Raw genomic sequence first — 22742 nt, 5'->3', positions numbered from 1 at the left:
GTCGTAGGCAGTCTTTGGAAGCAGGCTCATTGCAACTAACTTTGCCGCAAACCTCGGCCAATAACGAACGAATTCTTCCCACAACAGAATAAGTGCCGACGAAAAGTGACTATATCGACGAAGCACCGTTGGCGCAGAAAGCGAAAGCTGGCAATCCATCTTTGTTTTACGTTGATCGGCTACTACAAAGAGCCACAGTGAACCTGTGTTAATAAGCAATAGCTGAAGAATACAGCAATGTACAAAGTGTAAAACGTGTGTAGATATGCGTCGGAAGATGCTGAGCGATCTTCGACTCATTCACTTGATCTGCCATCTACGTAAAGCGTTAGCAACAACTAGATCGTTTTTCAGATAAGACTGAGCTGGCAAACATCCCAGTCTAATACTGCATTTCAGAATTCCCTCTGTAGAGAAGTACATCTCTGCTGAAGTTTTGTGCTAAGACTCTGTTGCCTCGGATAGAGTAGGGGATGTGGAGTGGGACATCTAAGTCCTAACTTTTTCTATAGGAATTGTTTCTAAAACAGTATCGAAACAACAGCAGATATTTCAACGATATTTTGTGATCGTTGTTGCGTAACCAACGCGTCAAGCGACATTGGTACGTGTAAACCTAGAACGTGCAGCAATTCGCGATAAGTCTCGAGAAGACTACTCGCTGGAGTTTATACCAACAGTGTGATTGCGAGTCGATGTTTTTCTCCTCAAAACGGCCACTCATTCCGTATATATCAAAATGGCCTTTCTAGCCATTTTGATTCATTTTCAAGCTTTTTAAATCTACACCCGATGAAGGATCTTCGAGTTTGCCTTATAAAAGTACTCCTGGGATTTTAGAGAAGCCGCATCGAAACTGGCATTATAATGTAGACCGTCGATTTCGAACAAAAGGTTTATGTATATATGATTTGTTTTTGTACCGAGATTACGTCAGAGTGACCCAAATATGAGGGCGCTAAAGGCCATAACCTGTAGGAGCCGTGGTCACATCCATGAATCTCTTGATTTCTTGCAGTTTGTTCAAGTTTTCGTTATTTCTGTATAACAAAGGCTACGCAAATGAAAGGGTACACGACGAGTATTTCGCAGACGCACGTTCGCGATGAAGATTCTTAGCCTACCAAGTTCATTTTTGAGTGATAGAGATTCTGAAGAAGTGAGTGTTCTTTGTTTGTAGCGATCCACGACGATTCCTGACTTACGTTTGTTGAAGAGAGGCTGGTCGATAGAATGATTTGAAATTCAAAATGGTCACGCCGCTTCTTAATACCGCTGCCACGGCCATTGTCTCCACTGTATGGGAATACCGTTGAAGCGACAACCGGAAAAGGCCGTTTGTGAGCGTACGAGTCTATCTGATTAGAAGAGGCGCCGTATGGCCTTGCTACATTCATTGTCAGGAAGTAGGTAGAAAACCATTCAACGTAAGCAATACCATTGGATAGCAAGGTTCCGAGATATACAATATAATAGTGGAACACTTACCATTAGCCACGATTGGCCCATAATCTCAAGTAAAACGGCAAGAACGCCTCGTATCTGAGCTTATTAGTTGTATTGTGGGTTTATAGCGAATTGAATAGACTAAGTTAACAACCCTCGAATAAATGTCAAAGGTTTGTTAGTTGGGACCGCTGGGTGACTGACTGCACTGTCGAATTTGGCCTCACGATATATTTTATTAGTGGACTTCGTAACCTATTCTATCAACTGTATAAGGAAGGAACCGAACTTTGCTATGTTTGTGGGTCTTTCCGGTCTATGTATCATAAAACACTGTCAATATTGATACAAAGATCAATGTTGCAGCTTTGAAAAACACGAGAACCTATTGTGCAGGTCAAAAGCAATTTTTGGTTGATTTCTCCGCGTGGCTTTATGAATGCACTTTCCTATTTTTTTCTTCTCTTTTTTTTTTTTTTTACAATATAATAGTATTGACTAATCATTTTGGTTTATAATGAAAACATTATTATGTTTAGTTAGTTTTATCATTAGCCGCACATTACCGTCTATTATCAAAAAATGTACGGAATGTTGGGAGCCACTGTATCCGATGCTCGGATATAATACGAAAATCCATTCTGTTCCTCTATGTGGTCGAATGCCTATTAAAGTTGTTATTTTTCGAATCGTTTCATCAGTTAAACAAATTTTTAAGGACTTTCTTCGAGTTGCTTGAGCCACTAAAGGTCTTGAAAGTGTGCATGACACTTACAACAACGGTATGGTGAAGGTGACAATAGGGATGATAGTGGAACAGGGTAAAGAAGAGGGTATGCACCGATTGTAGCCGCACCACCATCAGTGGAGGCATCGCCAGCAGGCGACAGAGGGCAAAATGGCTAGTGCAGCTCAATAGGAAAGGGGACGTTGTGCAAAAAAGCAGACACGCCGGAAATGTGGGGGTGGATAAAGCGTTGAACACGGAAGTTTAAGAGGGAGCGGGGAGAAAGAGGGACAGGTTCTGGGTCTAGAATATTTGAGCTGTGGGGACAGGTGGCCGGCCACGCAATACTTTTAATCAGTAACAGCAATAGTCTGGTGGCGGTAGTGCACACGAGGAGGACATGAGGCTGGACTCGCGAGGAAAGTTAAGCTCGCGGCAGCAAGGTAACGCTTTGTATAAATGCATAATCCCGCTACCGTCTGCACCGCTACGGCGGTCTCTTGTATCACCATCATCAAATTGAGAGAAAATACGAAAAAGAAGTTCGTACTGTCCGATAATACTGGAAGTAATCAGCTGGTTTTCTGCGTGGTATCGTCCATACAAAATTAATTTGCTTTCAACTTAACTTTTGCTAACAAAAAGAGTACCGAATATGCTCATCAAATCTTATCATGATAGAGACTTCGGACCGTATCTGAAGCATCTGGTCCCGCCTAGCCGTTGGCAGCATGCAAATGTTTTACCGGTGGCGAACGGTCGATTCTGAACATCCATTCATATTCTTGCTATTTACTTCGTAGGCGAGCTCTGCTCTATGTTGCGGGCGCCTACATTACGTGCATGAACAGAAAGTTCACAGTAGCATAAGAACCTGCGTACTAATGTATCGTGGAAACTTGCAATTTTACGACAGACTGGAACTGTTAGGCGTTGAATGACTATTACTGTGTACACCTATTGAGGCTTTGGTTATGCCTATACAGATTCCATTCTTTGACTGTAAAATACTATATGTTGTGGTAGAATTGAGTGTGCCAAGAAACTGTATCGTGCTTAGTAAGTAGACTAAGCCTCATATAGTTATATACAAATAACGCATAAATTGCTAGATTTTTTGAGATGACATGAAAAAGATGTTGATATCAAACGTCATCTATTCAAGCTTCTAGCTAGCAAGTCGAATAGTCGATTAGCTCGAAGAGCTCTGGTCTAGTTGCTACAATTAGTGATGTAGTAGCGAAACCTAAATTGTGAATCCAACTCGATTAGACTTTGGAGTCTGGGAAACCTGCAAGACCTCATTCATCCTCAATCAGCTTCCTCATCGCGTACCACATAACCCCACATCAGTACCCACTCAACTGAAACTCCTTGTGAGCCTTCCTGCTCTAAGCTTAGCCAGCTTTGTCCCTCAATCGTCGTTTCTGATTGGCCGAAATGGACGCTGCGCCGGTGTGTCCTCTCCACTTGCATCCGATCCGGTCAGTAGCAGTAACAACAGCCGCAACACATCACAACTGGACACTCTCGATTCCCGGCGGTCGAACTATTGCCAAGGGTAAGGGCCGTGCACCATCCTGGATAGTGTACAACCCACTAGGTGCAGCAGTACTCAACTAAAGTCGAAGCAAAATACCATACACCATATGAGCTTTTATTGCGTGCGCATAGTAGGTACGAGGAACTTCATCGAGGTACTAGCGTGCGTTCGTACTACGACAGAGACAACAATGTGTGTCGCCGTCGACCTATTGGGAAGGGTACTTTCTACTATATATTAAGCAAGCGCGCGGAAAACATGGCTGTACCAACTTTCCTGCCGATGTGGCAGTGATCGTACGAGAAAGATCGACCAACGGAGAAAGAACGATAGAGCGCTTACACGGCGGCGGCTGGGACGGCGGCGGCGGCGGCGTCAGCAGCAGCAAGTCGCCAGCGTCCTTCCGTTCTTTCGCCTCCTTTTTTTCTATAGGGGCATGCGTAGGCTGAACTCATGAAGAAGTCCTTCGCTAGCGCGAGCAGCAGCAGCATTAAGCAAAGGGAGGAGGAAACGAAGAAACGACGGAGGGAAGAAAAAGAGAATGAAGAAAAAAGACAGAAACGAAGAGAAGACAGAGAGAAAGGGGCGGGGGAGGGGAGGATAGAAAAGGGAAGGGTAGAAATGGGGGAGGGTAGCTAATATGGTGGTAGTGATGGCCGGCGGTAGAACTGGTCGTCTACAAGCGCCACAGGCTACGGCTATAGCAATGCTGCGAGGGGCCTGGCAAATAGGTGTAGATCAACCAGTAGAGAAGGCGACGAGGGGAGGGGGAGTAGGCCGGGCAGAAAGGTGGGCAGAAACGTAGCTGCGGCAGCCATAGGAGCGGCATAAGGGCGAGGGAGTGGCCAACGGACTGTGGTAACGCGGCCTGCCTGCTTATGTGGACAACGACAAGATTCGTACGAGCTGGCCGAAAATGCAGAAACTGCTGTTATTGAACGCCTTCATACGATTTTATACTGGTAAATGTTGTCGGAAACTCCCGTTTGTACTAGTTGAAAATACTAGAAATTGCTTGACATCTTCTGTATTTACAAGTGATGCATTGCGCTATTTGATAAAACAACAAACGTTCAACTTTCTGGCATCATGATCTCTATGTAATAATAATCAACTCGATGGCGGACGTACCAGGCAGGCTTCTTACGAAGCCATAGAGGACGGAAGTTGTCTGGTAATAGTTTATTTCGTATGTCACAGACCTTGCTCTCCTAATAGTAATGAGCTTGTTATTTTAGTAGTCGTCTTGCCTAATTTGTCGTTTTGCTGCTATTAACTTACTCCTATTCGTCGATAAACTGGGATTGTTGTTGCAGCATTGTCAAGATATCATCTTGTTAACCCAAAAAAATGGAACAAATACAATATTAGGTAGACAAGATTCCGACGAATGAGATCTAGGAGGTCCAATAACAGACAACGCCGTAGCATGCACAGCGAACACACAGAAAACATGCGCTGTTGCAATTTGTAAAGAAACATCTTTTATAAGACAAGCGATCCAATATGTCGCCGGGCTGGCGCTCAAGTAGCAGACCCGTAGAAAGGTGTTTGTGAAAGCAGGACAGACAAAAGTTGCACGTCGAAGGCCACCAATACCGCAAAAAACCGGGAAGGCAGGACGCCATGACGACTAAGGTTCCTAAGGGACGAAATGGAACCAATGCAGCCAATATTCATAGCTCCATACAGAGAGATAAATACCATGTTAGCTACTGATTTTCGTTATTGAGGACCACTGCTGCTCTGTGACTTTATCTTTAGCTTTTTGCTGTCGCGGCGCGCCATACTGAATGAGTGACGTTGCTCTTAATTAGCCGTCCATCCAAGCTCCAACTATTTCTGGATTTACGTACGATTCACCCATCGCTGTTCCGTACCCTCTATTGAGCGAGTTGAAAGGAGGGTCAGTGGTTGACTGCTGACGACTGCGGTGGTACAAGCCAGTATCTTTCAAGAACATTAACAGCTGCAGGACCTTCTTTCTATTATAGTATATAGTATTTGGTCTTCGTAGAGGCAAGGCAATTTAATGGTTTTATTGACAATTACTGCGCACGCTTTATTACTGATACAGGTGCGTCGGTAACGTAGTAACCGCAACGCTCCATATTCATCAAGCCATTTTTGATTTGTTTACTCGCCGTCCGCTAACAGACGCCTATCGTAAAACAAAGAGAGTCTATACTCAGTCGGCTATCAACAAAATATGGTTGCCCTCGTAAATGTGTCTCATTCGAGTGTATTCGCAGTAGTATTGACATGCAGGACACTCAATTAGGTACATAGAGGACTTCAACCAACGACTCGTTAGGTTTGGCATGCAAATACTTTTCTAAGGTCTTGGCCCACTAAATTACCCGTGCGACTATAACGTAAAGAGATAATTATAGTGAAGCCGCATTGTTTAAACCTTCGACTCATGAACATAGGCCACAGGAGTACCTCTGCTTGCGAGGCGCAATCCACAATGTTGTCTAAAAACTTAGAATGATAAATAAATCCTCCTCTAGGGTGGCCAGTTATTCTTTTGACCAAAGTGTATATAAGATTTCTATGTTATAAAAGCTCGATAGCTAGTAGCAGGATTTATCATCCGCTCCTTGCCAATATCGATCGGCGCTAAAGGTGATGTATATATTGTAGCATATCAGACACCCGAGCTAAAGGATAAGCAGACGGGTTCACTAGCTTCTTAAATTGAAGCACTAAACGATTTCAAATAAGTCCGAGTCCAATCTATATTTTGGAATACCACAAGCCAAATAAATGTCTTCAATGGGACAACTTAAAAAATATACTTTTTATCGAAAAGCAAAGGCTCATCTCCGATCATTAGTGGGGAGCAGGGCGATGTAACAAAGTCCCCTTTTCGATTCGGGCGCGCTTCGTTAGTAATTAGTCCCGTCACGATAACGGATGCCTTCTTCAAACGTCGATGTACTTGCCGGCCGAACGGCCGGTCGCTACCTTATGTCTTAATACTGGAAACATCTAACCTAGCTGGGTTTGATAAATTTGTATCAAAGAGAAGTGCGGAAAGAAGGAAAAATCTTTGCCCAGTAACTCGGTAACCGTTGTTGATGTCCAAAAGCCAGAAGCAGCCCCTACAAAATCTCATACACCGAATCGTTACGTTCTATCATCTACGTTTATTTTTTTCTCCTTACCAGTGTTCATTTATCACTAAAGATGCGATTCTAAAGGAAGAAGAAATGTTTGTCTACTAAAGCTTTGTTCAGCAATTAAATTGCGAACATTGACGAGGTACAACAATGAAAAACTACGTCAGTCAGTCGGTATTATAATAGAGCTTGAATTAAATTCAGACTGCCCCGACATCACGATTATGCCGCATCGTGTAATTCATTAGCAAGTTATTGATTAATAAATCTTTTTTCCAACTATAATCATGTGCAACTCTTTCAGAACGGCTCCTCGAGACAACTGTGAAAATGAGGCAGTTATGCACCGTGAAGGCGCAAGGCCTAGTAAATCCTGAGGAGCAAAAACAAACACTCGATGCGATCATTCACGAGGCTGGTAAGGACGTACCCGAATACGCTGAACATGTACACGTATTTTCTACAACCATACAATACAAATGTGTGCATATTAAATCTTATATGGCAAGAAGAAAGTGTAGTTATGTAATAACGAAGCTGATTTATCAGTAGAACAGGTTAACGCAATGCTTTACTCTGGAACAATAGTTTATTTGATGAAAGCAAAGTTCGTAGTTCGCGTTGCTTGAATGCAGCCTCAGTTGAATTGATGACTGATGCCATTTCTTCTGTGTTTGTGTTTTGTTAACGTTCACAGATTCGCACCGTGTAGCAGGTCACTCGGCAGACTATGTCAACAGAATTTTACGTAACGTTGCCGCCGGGGTTCCGCGTGGCGGTATTGACCTTTGAGGAATTCGAGAGGTAGCAATGAACACCGTAACTACCAGCATCAAGCTGCAAGAGAAACGTCATTACGATAAAAACAACTCGGTCCTTACTTTTTTAACTTATGAACGACAAAACTTGCCACACAGTAATCATCAATATCATCGACAGGTAGTAAGCCAAATGCAATCTCTCTGAGGTTTGTTCTTGTACGGTACATCGAGGATCAACAAGGCGTGCATATTGTTACGTACACAAAAACAACGATTTCCCCCAATAGAACCGCAATCATCAGTGACTCGACACGAAAACAAGCGCATAGAGAAGTTATGACAGAGATCTATGTTGCAACGAGTCGTGTAACCTTGTGGGCGATGATCATCATGTAGCCGCCAGGCTCTCGAAAAGAGTTTTTATCAAACACTTGGCAGCAGAAAGCCGATTAGCCACATGCAGATGGTGCATCTATACTGAAGGCTTGCAGATATACACCTTTATAGATTGACACGTACACATACACAGTTATAGATATCAATGATTGACTCGATCAATTGCACGAATGTTTAGCTGGCCAGTACCTGTCTAAGTAACTTATTTGTCCTACAAGTTAAGGTCGTCCTTCCAGGTTACGTCATATTTTCGCCTACTTTAACAAGGACAACGAATGACGTGTCAATTATCGCTTGGCTTTTGTTTTTCTATTGTTAAATTATTTAAAAATTAATAATTGTGTGTTGAATATTTAAAATGTGTGCTGTTTGACCCAATTCGAGACCCATGTAAGCTGAAATCAAAGTTCAACCTGTATTTGCAAAGCTATCCCTTTCAGAGGCCAGCTTGACTAGAAACAGCCTCTGACAGGGAACTAACGACTAATTCTAACGAATGAAAGAGAACCTCTATTCGGCAATGGGCTTACATTGAGTAATAGGTCGACATCAATCAAGTTAGGTAGGTACACCTTCAGGTAGCGTTTTCTCCATTTTGCGCGTTCTTTATGTAATATTACGCGTAGTTATGACTCTTGTCAACGTATCAGCGTTGCGTCATGTAGGCCAGTATCTCGCATACGTAGGATGTACTAAATCTGAGAACATAAGGCGTTATGGCCTATTATTTTCCGTCGAAAGCAGCTGATCGAAAGCTGAGGAGTTCCTAGAACATGGAACAATGCTCCTGAACCTATATAATTTTATCCGGAGTAGCGCGTAAGTAACGACACTTTTTCAGATCCACTTGACGTCCTTCAAAAGCGTCAGCTGATCTAAATTTTTCACGTTTGCACTGTTGTATGCAAATCATCATTTCCCAATTTAGTCAATGGTATAATGAGAAGCAATTTCCTGTTCATGTTTTAGCTTTGTTGCTGTGAAGTTTTCATGCTGTTCTAATCTGTTATGCGATAATATTTATAGAAGGCTGCGCTGTTTCTGAAGTGCTTAGGATAACGGAAAAATACTATAGTTATCTCAAAGATAAGAAGAGTGATGGATGATACTAATATTCAACCTAGTAGCTTGGTAGAGACGGGAACGACGCCAATGACGTATTGGTCGCATGAACGAGTTTCACGTCCGCTCTAAGAGATAACGTTACGTGAACATCGCTGTCGAAGGGTTTTCATTGGGATTTGTAAAATTAGGACATCACTAACGGCTAGGAGAAAAAATACGCGCTTATTTAGCAAAAATATTGTCTATATCTTGTGTCTGTGCACATGTCCTATGCAGTAGACGGTAGGAATAACCGATAGTCGGAAGAGAATTATCTGTTAGATACAGGACAGGGCTTTTCAACTTTTCTTAGCTTATATCAAGGAACTGCGGCCCTACACTTATTCCATCCGATAAGTTTGCGTAAGCATATATTCTTTCAAGCCAGATCTATTACGAAAATGGTATCTTTGGCAAATGATCCCAATTTGACTGGGTAACCGAACTCCTATATACTTGTTGAAATCCTTCGGTAGGCTGGAAATTAGGTTAAAATAGACTAAATTCGACACGATACGCTGCTAAGGCGAAATTTCTTTCATTCGTTGTTGAGTATGTTTTTGCATAGTGTATAGCAAACCAAGCTTAAGCAAGCACCGAGAACAGGTAAAAATATAGTAGGTAATACGCTGAGAAGCCTGAGTAACACAAATTACGCTTGTTATTATGTATTTAAATTAATTTCACAAATTGCTTTTCGCAAAAAAGAGGACAAACGGTGGCCACAACTGTATCGGGGGTAGCATATATTGAACCTACCTATTTAATCTATATATACTGCGTGGCTGTTAGTTCAAGTCAGGTGTGATATAATGTGTCTCAGATTGCCATCTTCTTTAGCATACGATATATATATATGATTCGAACAATCTAAATGTCCTCATGAGCCAACCTTCTAAATGATCTTACGTGGCGTCCATGTGTAGATATTTTTCATTTGTCTATATACGTCAAGGCTCATGTTTGCTAACTTATTGAACTTATTAGAGTAATAATGCAGACCAGTTTTCTTTTTATTTTCCGTACTGGCTAAGGCACCGAAAATATATTACTAGCTAATAAATTAACTCGTAAAAGCAGCAACCCGGTAACACTATGGTTTGCGGAATAAACAAAATACTCCAGTGTAAATATTGATTTATCGCTCAAATAATGAAGTGACATTTACTATAGTCGTACTTATATGGCACACGGGAGGTTCCATTATCTAACTATAACATGAGTAGTATCCATTTTTAGGACCAGGAGAAACAGTCTTTGCTCGGAAGTTATGGCCTTACCAATGAATAACATTGATATTGTATGATATAGTAAAAGTTATGTGATAGAAAACACTAACTAGTGCTTGTTTATCACAATGAATATTTTGTCTATTGTTGGCTAAGATGCCTTAGTTGAAGGGCTGGAAAATGTTGTATTTGTGAGATAGATGCACGAGGTGCAATTAGTTCTTACCCATCTCAAAATTTTGATAACGGTAAAATGGCGCCACACCGCGTTATAAAACGTAGGCACCTCTCGGGAAAGTATTAATGAACAGCCATGTTGATTACGCCGACACTTCTAGGCAGCCGATTTTGTACCATCATCTCGTTTAGGATCAAATTAAATACGACATCTGCGTCTGCTAATCAAAAAAAAAAAAAAAAAACCAAATTAAATATGAGGTAAACTGTGAAAAAATGGTTTGAATCATACGTTACAAAAAAAAACGCTTTCTGTTTATAAAAGAGCAAAAGTTACTACGTGCGTGTCTAGCTTATGCTTGAATAAGTAAACGTTGTCCAATTGCTCATTCGAGGCATTTCGTACCAGCGGTTTTATTCGAACGGGGTTTTCTGTGTAAATGCACACAGAAAGTGCGTCTGTCTATACGCCTGTAAATGATACGTCGTTCCATATTTTAGTGCTCGATCAATACTTACTGAAAAAGAAACAACATCGAGCGATATACAAACACACATGTACATATATATAACACAAAATGAGTTCACGGATCCTTGCCTGTGAAATGCGTGGATCTGTTCACTTATTTCCTTCGCCTCCCGTTGTACTTGTACATAGATATATGTACTTCTATATATTCATCAATATGAATGCATATATCAGTAGAAGATGGTACGAAGATGCGTTAATCTATCTATAGAACTTGTCTCAGAAACTAGTAAGAGAGAAAATTATATATATAAAAATAACATTACGTCTACTACTGATCCTCTGCTGAAGAGACTTGTATACGGATCAAATAGACCAATTCAGTACGTTGCCTGTTGTTGTTTGCAAGTAGTTACCTGGAGCAGCGATGGACAGTTTTAAGTAAAGCTCAAGCACTTCGACACATGTTAGTAGCCTTCAGAATACCGCAACTGTCCATGATACAAACTGTAAACAAAACAACCTGTTATGTAATAGGCCACGAGACAACTGCTAGCCGGTCAGTGATGATTGCATGCTCTTCAGCTTGTAAAATAAGAGTAATGCGCATTACCAGTTCTATTATATATATATATATATATATATATATATATATATATATATATACATATGAATGTTCAACAATAGCAACAAGATGAGTTACCCAGTCGTATTAAACCACAGTAGTAGAGTAAATGTCGCCCTTCCTCACGGGTAAAAGAAGGGAGTGACAAAAAAAAAAGTAATAAAAGAAGGAAGGAGAACTATTTGTTGATCCCTCTCTAATGGTTGTACATTTCAATGGCGTATCTATATGCACAAGCTTACATTTCATGGCCTATTGACGACACGAGTAGCGCTCTTCAAAATGATGCTGTTAGCAGTCATGTGAAGAAGCTTCGTGTGGTCTTCTTGATAATAATTTCGTAATACGGTTGTTCTATTTCGTATTGATATACCATGAAAAACGAAACAAGTTAAGAGGTTTAGCAAAAAACGTTGTTCGTTCGTAACTTTTTATGAGTCGGCCGTACATAGAATAAAAGCCAAATGACAGTGAAGTTGAGTAATAATGCCGCTATTAGATGACATGGAGGGATCTGCGTATACTTGCGTGTGCAAGGTATTTTTTAATTAGGTAAAGGGTCATACCGATACGATTTAATTTTGAACAGAGAGTGACAAAGATATGTGGACGTCGCTTCCTTTGCGTGATGGATTGATAGCCTCCGTCAAATCCTCACCGTTGGACTGATAGGAAGGTGAAGCTGATTGGTCGTTCCAAAATAGTGGTAATGAATTTCAATTAGTCTAGTGTATCAAACTGTGAAAAATAAATTTAATTTTTTTGTACAAGCTATACATGATGAGCTTCAGAGCCAGAGAATCACGTTCTATGCGGGTGTCATAGAAGTTGAAGGCGCAAAAAGACGCTTTATATATACGTATATATACATGGATGTTGTTAGCTTTTGCCTTGACTTATATAGCCGTGCGGTTGAGCAGATTGACAACAATAGATAATACCTGCGTGTGATATCTCGACGCTCAATGCAGCGACTCTATTTCCCTAACGCGCTTGTTAATAGCCCTTGCTATGTGCTAAACCGATGCGAAGGAAGAAAAGTATCTTTATGTGGTTGCAATTGCCAGCGTACATAAGGACGGCACCGCAAATACTGGGCATTGATTAAGAATAGTGAAAATATTGATAACTAGGTGACATGCCCAATCACAGCTTACCTCTGGAACGAAGAACAGACGAAGTATCCAGAATTCGATGTATCGATGATGACGATTGATGATGGCAGAATCGATATTCGCTGATAGTAATAATATGGAAGATATTCCTCCCGATCATTAAAGGTAACCATACTTGTTAGCATATTATTTTTCAATTAATGTTTACGTGAACACATCAACAGCAGCACCAGCGCCACTAATATAAACAACAGCAATGAGATAATAAAATGGTTTAAAATAGAATCATAAGAATGACGTCATATTTCAATTAGACTCATCACAGCTCTCACAAAAACAGCAATTACCTTTACTTTAGGTTTGTAACTAGGTAACCTAGGGTGACATCAGTTATCGGAAGCACAGTGAAATCCAGAATGAAGCCCTTGTATGACTTGCATAGCGGCTGCTATAAACAGCGCCTGATTTGGTGAGCTTCCAACCCATTTGATATTTGAAAGCCCATATCGCGCTTAGTTCTGGGGTTTTTGTTTACGTGAATGTCTAATTAGCAATATACTATTGCTAGGTAATTTACCATTCCATAGGAGACAGAACATAAAGATGGTAATAAGAACGAGAAATTAACGAAATTCGTTACATTTGACCTCTATTGAACAATAACTGTACACATCACACGTTCCCTTTATACATTACCATCTTTTATATACTAGTCAGAGTCTAGCATTTGTGTTCACATTCAGGCGCTCTATCAATGAAACACCTTTGAGCTTATATTTTGCATCAAACATTACGTACGCAGTAAGGGTTTGTTGAAATACATCGTAAACCAACAACATTTTTGTTGTTGATATCGACTAACAATTCGAACAAGATGCAGGCAAATATTAACATATGATCTGTTAGTTGCATTGTAGAATCTATTTTTTATCTGTTAGTTTCACACACCTTGTGTAATGCTTGCGTCGTCAACTTTGTGGGACTCTACGTATATGGAAAACACAACGATAACGTCGTGTATTCACGTCGACGATACTGCTGGTCTGTCAATCATATTCGTGCCTATATATTTATATATATATATATATATATATATATATATATATAGTAACTCAGCAGTATAGATAGAAGAAAATTACAGTTTTCCGAACTCATATCTCCTTCCCCCTTCCTCATTAATTCACCTTAGACTTATCCGCCTCAGAGAACTTTCTTAATAATAATTTTATTTGATACTGCAGCAAACGTTATTCCCGGCATTGACAAGTTTCAGTTCTCAGAGTGTCAGCAGCGCTTTTTACGAATTCTAATGCCTTTGGACCGAGTAATTACGCGAAGGGCAGCTCCTCCTTATCGCTACGGCATGTCGTGATATTGAAAAAGGATATAATAATCGGGTTACTTTTGCGGCGTTCGCGCAAATGCAATACAATCTACCGAACTAGCTCTGTAATAGTAAAATATAACAAATGTCTATATAGGCATCAAAAAACAAACATCACTAACGACGTGGCTGATCGTTGTGACGGCGGCGGCTAAAGAAGTCATCGTAGAGATGATAGCATGAACTCAAGACCCTTTCAATACACTTTCCTCCAAGGAATAGTTCTATGTATAATGAGGTGTTTATTGTGTCTTAAATTTTCGTTTACGTCAAAAAGCGTTTGTTTGCGTAGATACTATACTAGTAAAATTATGGGAAGGATCTATTCGGAAACACTGAAGTCCCGTTGACGGAAGTTGACAACAACCACGGTCACACATTTGACCGATAATCGACTGCCGATAGCGTCACGGGTCTGAGACTATCCTTAAACTCGAATAGCACCGCGTTCTGCTATTATTTTACGGGTTTCCATAACGAGGTCAGACGGCTGTCGAAGTGTATCAAAAATATGTCAGTATAGTATTTTATCTGCAAGATAAGGGTAAATGAATTTACAATACACATCATTTAAGCTTCCGTACCGGTTTATATCGACAAATTTAATTTTAAAGTCTCCAAATAGAGCTACAGGTTTTCTGCTTCTATAGGCACACTTGAAAACTTTAGTACGGATCTCAGTCTTCAGCGAAATACCATTTGTACTGTCACACATGTTGAGGCGTGCTTTTGGTGAATCGGAAATCCAGTTGACTACACCACGTTACTTGAATGATGACCTTTACGTTATTCTTCTGTGTTGCCGTTTGATAAATAAAGGAAAATAAATAGCGAACATCAAATGGTAGCTTAGTACCCGAGATTTGCTTGTAGGTGTTTAATATGAAAGGATTTAGATGCAATCAATTAAAAATCGTTTATGATGGAGTTCTTTGAACTTGCATTTGCAATAACTGTTCTATGGCTGCAAGCGACTATGCGCGATATCTCCACAGCCTAAACAGTCGAACAGAAGTCCTCATTCGTTTGGCCTTCCATTTCCCTCAGGGCACACCATCAGAGAAACATTATCGTCCGTTGTCAATATAATAGCCGGTTTATTTGCAATTATTTCATCTGTGAATCTCTCAGTTGCTCGGTTTATCAAATAGTTGGCCTTAACCAGACTGGTTACTGTCGCCTTCCATAATCATCGTATTTCATGTATTCCAAAATAGCCGTATTATAAAAACAGAAAAAGAATATATGCATGTATATATATATATATATATATATATATATATATATATATGCATAAGCTTGCGCAATGTTGCTTGTATATATCCCCGGTGCGGCTACACTCTTCAGTAGATTGAAACTTACTTGACTTGACGCTTTGTAGATTTATTTTATAATGAGAAACGACTAGTGTAATTGGTTCTATTTTATGTACACAAATTGAATAAACGTAAACATATCTATTAATGAACATATTCTCAAGAGATTTGAAGCCCCACTCAGTACTGCTCTGCATAGGAAACCTGATTTATTTCGAATCTGGGCACTATAAATACACACTTCCTAGGATGGGCCAGCTGTCTGAAGCTACGATGCTTAGGCGGGAGTAACACTAGAAACGTTTCTTTAGTGGCAACTTCGTTCGTTTCAAAAGATGTCTTCGTGAGCCCTGAGAACTAGAGATGTATTCAGCTCATCTCGACAACAAACAAACAAAGGCTATAGCATTTGACTCTGTTTTGAACTTCAAACATCTGACTAGAAAGGTGAACATATCTGCTATTTACTAATTGTAATACCTAAATATATATTGCATAATGTAAAATATCTTAGACTGACGAGCAAAGCTACAGATGTTCTGAAATGTATGTATAATTAGAAGTTCTTATCGTCATTATAGCGACATGCTGTTCAAAGGCGATCGCTATGTAAGTGCGTCATATGTTTATTAGAGTTAACACTCATTGCCCCATCTTAAAGCCGAACAAAAGTTTCAATAACGTTCCAGCTATGCAAGAATGTCTTAATACCGAAGCCCCAAGATTTGTGAAAAGCTATTTTCGCCAACTTGAAGTAGCAGGTAAGTTAAGAGAAAATTTGTAACGTCTTAAAAACTTTACTTCGTTACCGGCGCTACGCCACCACGACTGAAGCGTGACATCAAGTCTTCTGACTCCGATGATGACCTGGTCTAGCGAATCCAATGTGAGCCCATATATAAGTGTGGTCATGAACTACTGGTAATACCCATAACTAGGCGCGGGTGTCGGCCAGTTGTTTATGTTACAAGTTCACTCAAGCCGGTGCTCAATCAAAAATTATTTCCTATTTCCGCTAATTGCTCTGCAAAAACTGAAATGTTTTAATGTTTTGTCAAAATAATATGCTAACGTATCACGTACGTATTAAACCAATTTTCAACCACAGGGCTAAAATAGTTACTTAGTCCAAACCCGTTAGAAGATCAAAGTACTTAAAAAAAGACTACCCTGGATTAGTCTAGCCATCACTGTACGACATAAGAGGCGCATCAAATTCCCATTTTTGTTACCAAATGCCACATTATGGTCAAGTCAGACAAGTCGCACATTTGAGACCCAATATATGTTGCCCTAATATTCGTTGCGCACTCTCGCATTAGCGCATTCATTATCATCTGACGTCTAGGTATCAGCGTCTTCAAGTATTTTGGAACACATCTATATTTGAATTGATAGCATCATTCATCAGTAATATATCGCAGTAAACCATTATCGACCATAGACCACCTTAGAGTCCAATCATTTTTCTGCAACGAAAAGCGCGCCTATACTGATCGAATGGATTATTGTTGGCCTGAAACAACCGCAGAGTTTCTAACAGCGTAGTTTGAATTATTGCATAACCCTGATGGGTTTCTCAAACGCATATTAGTGTTAGTGCTTTATGACGACTGTGATTTAAAGTAATAATAATGACTTTTTTTCTTTTTCGAAAACTAGAGTAGCGTTTATCTACCTATTTACTGGTTGCTTACCTAACAGCGGCGTTTGTAGGGCACAAATTTGGTCTTGCAACTCTCGAACAATTCTTGCCACCTGTCTGTGCATCTTTTCGTCGTTCTTCACCTCTCAGTGCAATATCTATGAAATAAGTATGAAATTAATTACTGTTCGTTTACATTAAGAATGGGCTCCGTACCATGTTTGTATTTTACGTATTCTCCGATAATACTAGATCATTCGCGATGTTTACTTATATGGAAAAGATTCTTCCTCCGTCTTGAAAAAAAAACTTCGCAAAATCCTAGAAGTCTTCAAAAAAGACATCACTTTTCGATCATCTTCCGATTTGGAATAGTCCGGTTACTTACATGACTCACAGTGCTTAGAATAAACGTGCTGTGGTGGCACGGGAGATTTCCCATAAATCTCTGTTTTATAATTAATTAAAATGTTTAAGCAGAGTAAAGACAATCAAGGCAAAACCGCGATATTTTCCTCACTTGTAGTTGTATCTCTAGTGAACATAATAAGAAATAAATAATGCAGTTACTAAATTTTATTAGAAATACAAAAAAATTGATAAAATTATCGGCGTTGGCAGTGACAGCTATTTGACGGTATATTCTCATAGCCTAATTTTGCCTTTAATTAAGGAAGTAAGTTCAATTTGACAAAGTTAGTTTTTTTTATCGCTCTACTCTGTCTACAAGTATCAACGTTATGGCACCTCAACTATGATCGCTACTTGCCTATATAAAAATACACTTGCATGTGTATATGTGAAACGTACAGTAGAATCCAACCACTAAAAGTTGGTTATATCAATAATGAAAAAGGATACATTGTATTAGTTTATTAAGTACTAATCGCAATCATAGTGGATAAAAAAAAAAAAGATTATTTAGTCGATTTGAGCTTGAGTCATCATTAGAAAAAAGTGAAGTCGTTAAAAATAGTTCTCCTAAACGATGATAAGATGTACAGGATTTTTGTTATCAAGTGGGATAAAGCTGATGTTTCGAACTTTAAACATTTCGCGATACTCAACAAAAACGTAAAGCAAGAAAAAAGAAGATATTTCTCACCTGTTTGAGGAATTGGACTAATTTTTTTTCATTTTTCACTCTTAACATTCTACAAAAAAGTATAGTAAAACGCATTTTTGTATTTCATGTTTTTTCTAAATAAGTCGTAATCATAACTGGCAGGCAACCAGCATGCAGCTTAGATCCTTTGTCCACCCTAAATTGCTCTCAGCTAGCAGTTTCGGCTTGATCCTCGAATCTTTGGCGTTCCAATAATCAACCCGTTGCGTGTACGCCAAGGTCACGTATATGGAAACTTGGTGCGTGTCCAATAGCTACGAAAGCGACAAGAACCACTAGAAACTATAGTAAAATGTTTACGTAGGATAATGCGCTGGCATACATTGAATTGCTCGTCAAATGAAAATTTCCGAACCCGGCGGATTATTTACTATGAAAGCTATAGAATATGTCAACTATTAAGAGTAAATGTGTTTGCTTTGCTGTTCTGCTAAGGATGACATCATGACAGGTAGCAACGTAAATGTGTCATACAAAGCCTACATCAAAAAGCAGTCTCTCTCAGGACGTACAAACGATAGGAGAACTATACTTGCTCTGCCTATATACCTTTATACACCGACAGTGCGGCTTTACTTACAGATGTCGCACGAAAGCTAAACTATTATTATGTAGTATATATTTCTATAGCGATAGATAAGGTCGTAAGATACACATCTGCGGCATGAGGCATTTTCGAAAGAAAACGAAAACAATAGCATCAGTTAGTTTAATCACTGCAACTATTAGGACATTTGCTTAACTGCTATTAAACTCTCAGAAGAAAATTAAGTGTACAAACACAATTTTTATTACTATAGAAGCCCAGAGCAGACCTACAAAAGTGGAATGCGCTCTTCCTAAGTATTGCATGCTGTTAAGGTTATAAGGTTTTTACGAATGATTTGATTCTAATGAGTATAAAATTAAAAAGGAAGACTATATAAGCTCTACTGAAAGCTTCAATTTTTTTTTTGTTTTTTTGGTACACGCTATTATATAGCCACTGTAGGCTATATAACTTTTTTTAACTTAGGCTTTTATAACTCTATTTAAAAAAAGCTCAAGCGCTTGTATATATGACAAGGTTTCATTCACAAAAATGGTCAAAATCGCGTTGACCATAGAATCACCTAAAGAAACTGTAGGCCTAGATGGGATATATAAATTTCCCAGTGCGCAATAATGTAGACACTGTAAATCTATTTTGTTAATTTAATACACTCGAGACTCGGAAGAACAGTTTTGCTAATTATGATATGAATTTAGCGGTTCCTAAAATAGTTAGATTTATGTAAAATAAAAAACAAATACTTCAGTATTTCATATGTATTGTGTACATACACATATGTATAATGCAGACGGACAGTGCAACTAGACATTTCCGTAACCCTATGCCATGGGCTGTAACGACAGTTTATCCGTAAGAGTTGCAGCAATCGTCGTTTGTAATTCAATTTTAAGATCATTCCGCTGGCCATCCAATGCAGTTCGTAGCTGGGAGCTCAATGTTTGTAAATTAGGCGCACTCAACACATCTGCCTTGAAGGACATTGAGCGAGCCCATATTTGTTGTTTTTTACGGCAACACGGTTCTGAAAACGAAGCAAACGCAATTTAATAGTAGAGTACAAGAAGAACATTGACATGTATATGAAGTGAATTCTGAGTCAGATGATCTTCTTAGAATACTGAAGTTCAGCCATATAACAAAACTTTTCATTGACACTTGGCGAGTAATCGACTTATCCATAAGCAAGCCCAAGATTTGCGCCATAATTGAAGGCAAAAAAATCTCATCCGACCCTATTCAATTCTGACACATTGTCGTACGCGTTGTTATCGCATTTTCATAGTTGAGAAAAAATGCATATATTCACATTAGGGCTTAGAGTGCAAAAATAAACTATAACAAAGTGACTCAATGAGCATAAATGTTTACCATATAGTCATTCTAACGATAACGTCTTTGACTGGTCAGCTGTTCCTTAAAATCGTTTCAAAATCCAAGGTGAAAGTACCGTATATATATACTGTATAAAGTGAGCAAAAATGTAGACCCGTTGAAAAATGTGAAACAATATTCGAACTGGAAAGCTCAACAAATTATTATACTGTAGTAAAAGATGCTTATAAAACCGCTCGATCAAAGGAGGTGCTAATAAAGTAACTAGAATAAGTATATTGCAACCAATTTTAAAGATGCTAGCTAATCACAAAGCAATGCTTGTTGATTTCACGAATTCTCTTGCGAACTAACGAGCTCTTTATTAACTCGTCTATTCTATTCTTACCAAGGCGCTTTTTTTTTTTTCTAAAAATCTGTGGGCTTGTTTTGGCCACTGATAGATTTATTATCGTGTTAGAGGTAGCGCAACATTCCTCCGCTACAGTTCCGACCTTTGCTTGAGTGGCGTCTATCCAATGACTAATCTTTGCCTGACATGCTTTTAGATCTAGAAAAAAAGTAGGTAAAATAAAATAGGTAAAAAAAAAGGCAGCAGAAAAGAAAACCAATTTGCTTCGAAGTGCCGAATGATTCAAATTAAAAACAACCTATTATATTGTCTTATAATTGGGCGAGGAGTGTTTATTAATTTCGCATCAATAGCAATAGTGATGATATCGTTATGTAGTACCGTTTTTTATGAGTCCAGTGACGGCTTTTCTGAAAGCGAGATCGAGATTGTGCGACTTTGACTCGCGGGTAACTCGCCGCGAAGACTCCGCTACACTTTGAGTACGTTCAACGTCTTGCGGGACAAGCGGACATAATCTGGCTGCCGCGATTAAGGTTAGAAGGCGCTGAAATACGAATTATCCCATTACGCTTGTCAATCATTGTCACCGACAGGTAGTAATGCATTGCTCATTAGTTCATTTTCACACGACAATAAATGATGAAAATTAGTACTAAATATTGTGCTAATTGTTGGTGTTTTTGTTTTATTGTATTTACGATAGATGATGAGTTGTATAGAAACTGTTTTATTAATATATCTTTTATATATTTTCGCGCCCCGGCGCCTGTAAATTCATCCAACTCAGCTTACACGCTGCAAGTTAGACGAACCGAAAGAAGATATACAGCTTTATAATTCTTGAAAACAATTATGACATACAAGATAACGGGATTCCCTGTTAAGTAAAAACAGCCTGCACAGATTAGATAGCCCACCACCCTAGGCATTAGTAATTCCAATAGAAATGTAAATAAATTACAGCAATCAAAAATACAATACATTTGCAATCTTGCTGTTAAATTATTACTTCGGCCGTGTTGATGTACATTGAAAAATTCGATGTTTTGAGAGAGAGTGAAAATTTCTCCGCTTGACTTGCTTCGGCAATAGGTGGCTCCATTTTTCGAAATTGGTTGATGATGACATTTTCAGGAACTGGAAATGGCCTCAGCCGATTTCGATCCAGGCACTCCTCGAGAGATGCCGTCACATAAACATTACACAATGATATTCCTCCTGAAAAATAATTTATTTTTCTATTTTTAGATGACCTGAATCTAACAAAAAACAACAATGAAATACAAGGTGATTTTGGATAGCATTTTGAGTCTAGGCTGCACAAGAAAAGTATTCGCTTATATCGATCATGTCAAGTAGTTAAATTTTTTTATATATAAGCGATTTATTTCCATGTTTTTCCTATTGTTGGTTTTACACAGTCTTTAGGGCTGTCCGTTAACGTGCTAAATTCTCGAAATACTAATCAGTCGCATTTGAGGCATTAGCAAATTATTTTGCCGTTAGGACAAAGAAAAACTACGTTCACAGTTATGGATCTTATTTGTACCTGCCGACTTCTGCTTCCTTTAATGTACAGTGCACTTACAAATAGGCTGTTTTAATCGATGCCTTCTTTGCACTAGCTGATTATGTTTTTTTCTTTTAACATCATTCCAATTTTTATTAAAATCGGGAATCTTTGATCACACATGCATAATGGTGCGATCAGTATCTACAAAAATGAGTAATCTTTTATCGTAAGATCAAGAGGAGATGTGAAACCAACAAAGATGGCACCCAAATTAATCTATAAACTCACGAGCTTTGGCCGCTTGGAACCAACAGTGGCGCATGCTCCTAAGATACAAGTTGTCATCAATAATGATGTGCTGCCAGGGTCCTTTGACGATTTGCTTGCGTTGGTCAATCGTTACTCGATCAATAATTTTGGTGGTTGACACACACTCTCTTCTACCATCGAGTATGTCCTTTACAGCTTCAAGCATCGATCTATAAATGCACGGTACAAATAGAGCTTAGCCTTAATATGGATTTCTCTATATAATCAATCGAGAAATCGAGTCTACTATTTTTAGGCTCCTTTGTTTTATTCATTTGTCGTAGAAGGCCCGTCATCTTGTGCCTGCAAAAATTAAACTGATTATAAATAGAAACTCACCTCAATGGCTCTTATTATTTTGTCTTTATTATTATTTGAAACTCAAGTTGGCTTACTGTGAATAACAGGAATACCAAAATAGTTCCTCGACATAGACCTTTCACTTTTTTTGTACTAACCATCAGTCATCCTCTTGAAAAGTTTAAAAATCTA

The 22742-nt window shown here is 39.0% G+C and overlaps 2 protein-coding genes across 21 annotated transcripts in view; one reads left to right on the top strand and one right to left on the bottom strand.

Annotated features, from left to right (window-relative positions):
* The window catches only part of REPTOR (repressed by TOR), a 97645-nt gene extending 84634 nt beyond the window's left edge, over nt 1–13011 (top strand). For all 5 annotated transcript variants that reach the window (XM_022815635.2, XM_022815638.2, XM_022815642.2 and 2 more), the window contains 2 exons: nt 7146–7259; nt 7539–13011. In XM_022815635.2, coding sequence (XP_022671370.1) covers nt 7146–7259; nt 7539–7633 — 209 coding nt within the window. In that variant the 3' untranslated portion in view covers nt 7634–13011. The remainder of the gene's footprint in view (nt 1–7145; nt 7260–7538) is intronic.
* A 6470-nt stretch (nt 13012–19481) lies between these two features.
* Nucleotides 19482–22742, bottom strand: part of Pstk (Phosphoseryl tRNA kinase) — a 7981-nt gene continuing 4720 nt past the window's right edge. For all 16 annotated transcript variants that reach the window (XM_022815645.2, XM_022815646.2, XM_022815653.2 and 13 more), the window contains 4 exons: nt 22230–22420; nt 21438–21646; nt 20807–20972; nt 19482–19762 (listed from right to left, as the gene is read on the bottom strand). In XM_022815645.2, the coding sequence (XP_022671380.1) occupies nt 19560–19762; nt 20807–20972; nt 21438–21646; nt 22230–22420 (769 nt within the window). In that variant the 3' untranslated portion in view covers nt 19482–19559. The remainder of the gene's footprint in view (nt 19763–20806; nt 20973–21437; nt 21647–22229; nt 22421–22742) is intronic.

This window comes from Varroa destructor, unplaced genomic scaffold, assembly GCF_002443255.2.
Source record: "Varroa destructor unplaced genomic scaffold, Vdes_3.0 BEIS01000007.1, whole genome shotgun sequence".
Taxonomy (NCBI): domain Eukaryota; kingdom Metazoa; phylum Arthropoda; class Arachnida; order Mesostigmata; family Varroidae; genus Varroa; species Varroa destructor.
The sequence above is the reverse complement of the archived record's forward strand: the minus strand, read 5'-3'. Positions and strand labels throughout refer to the sequence as shown.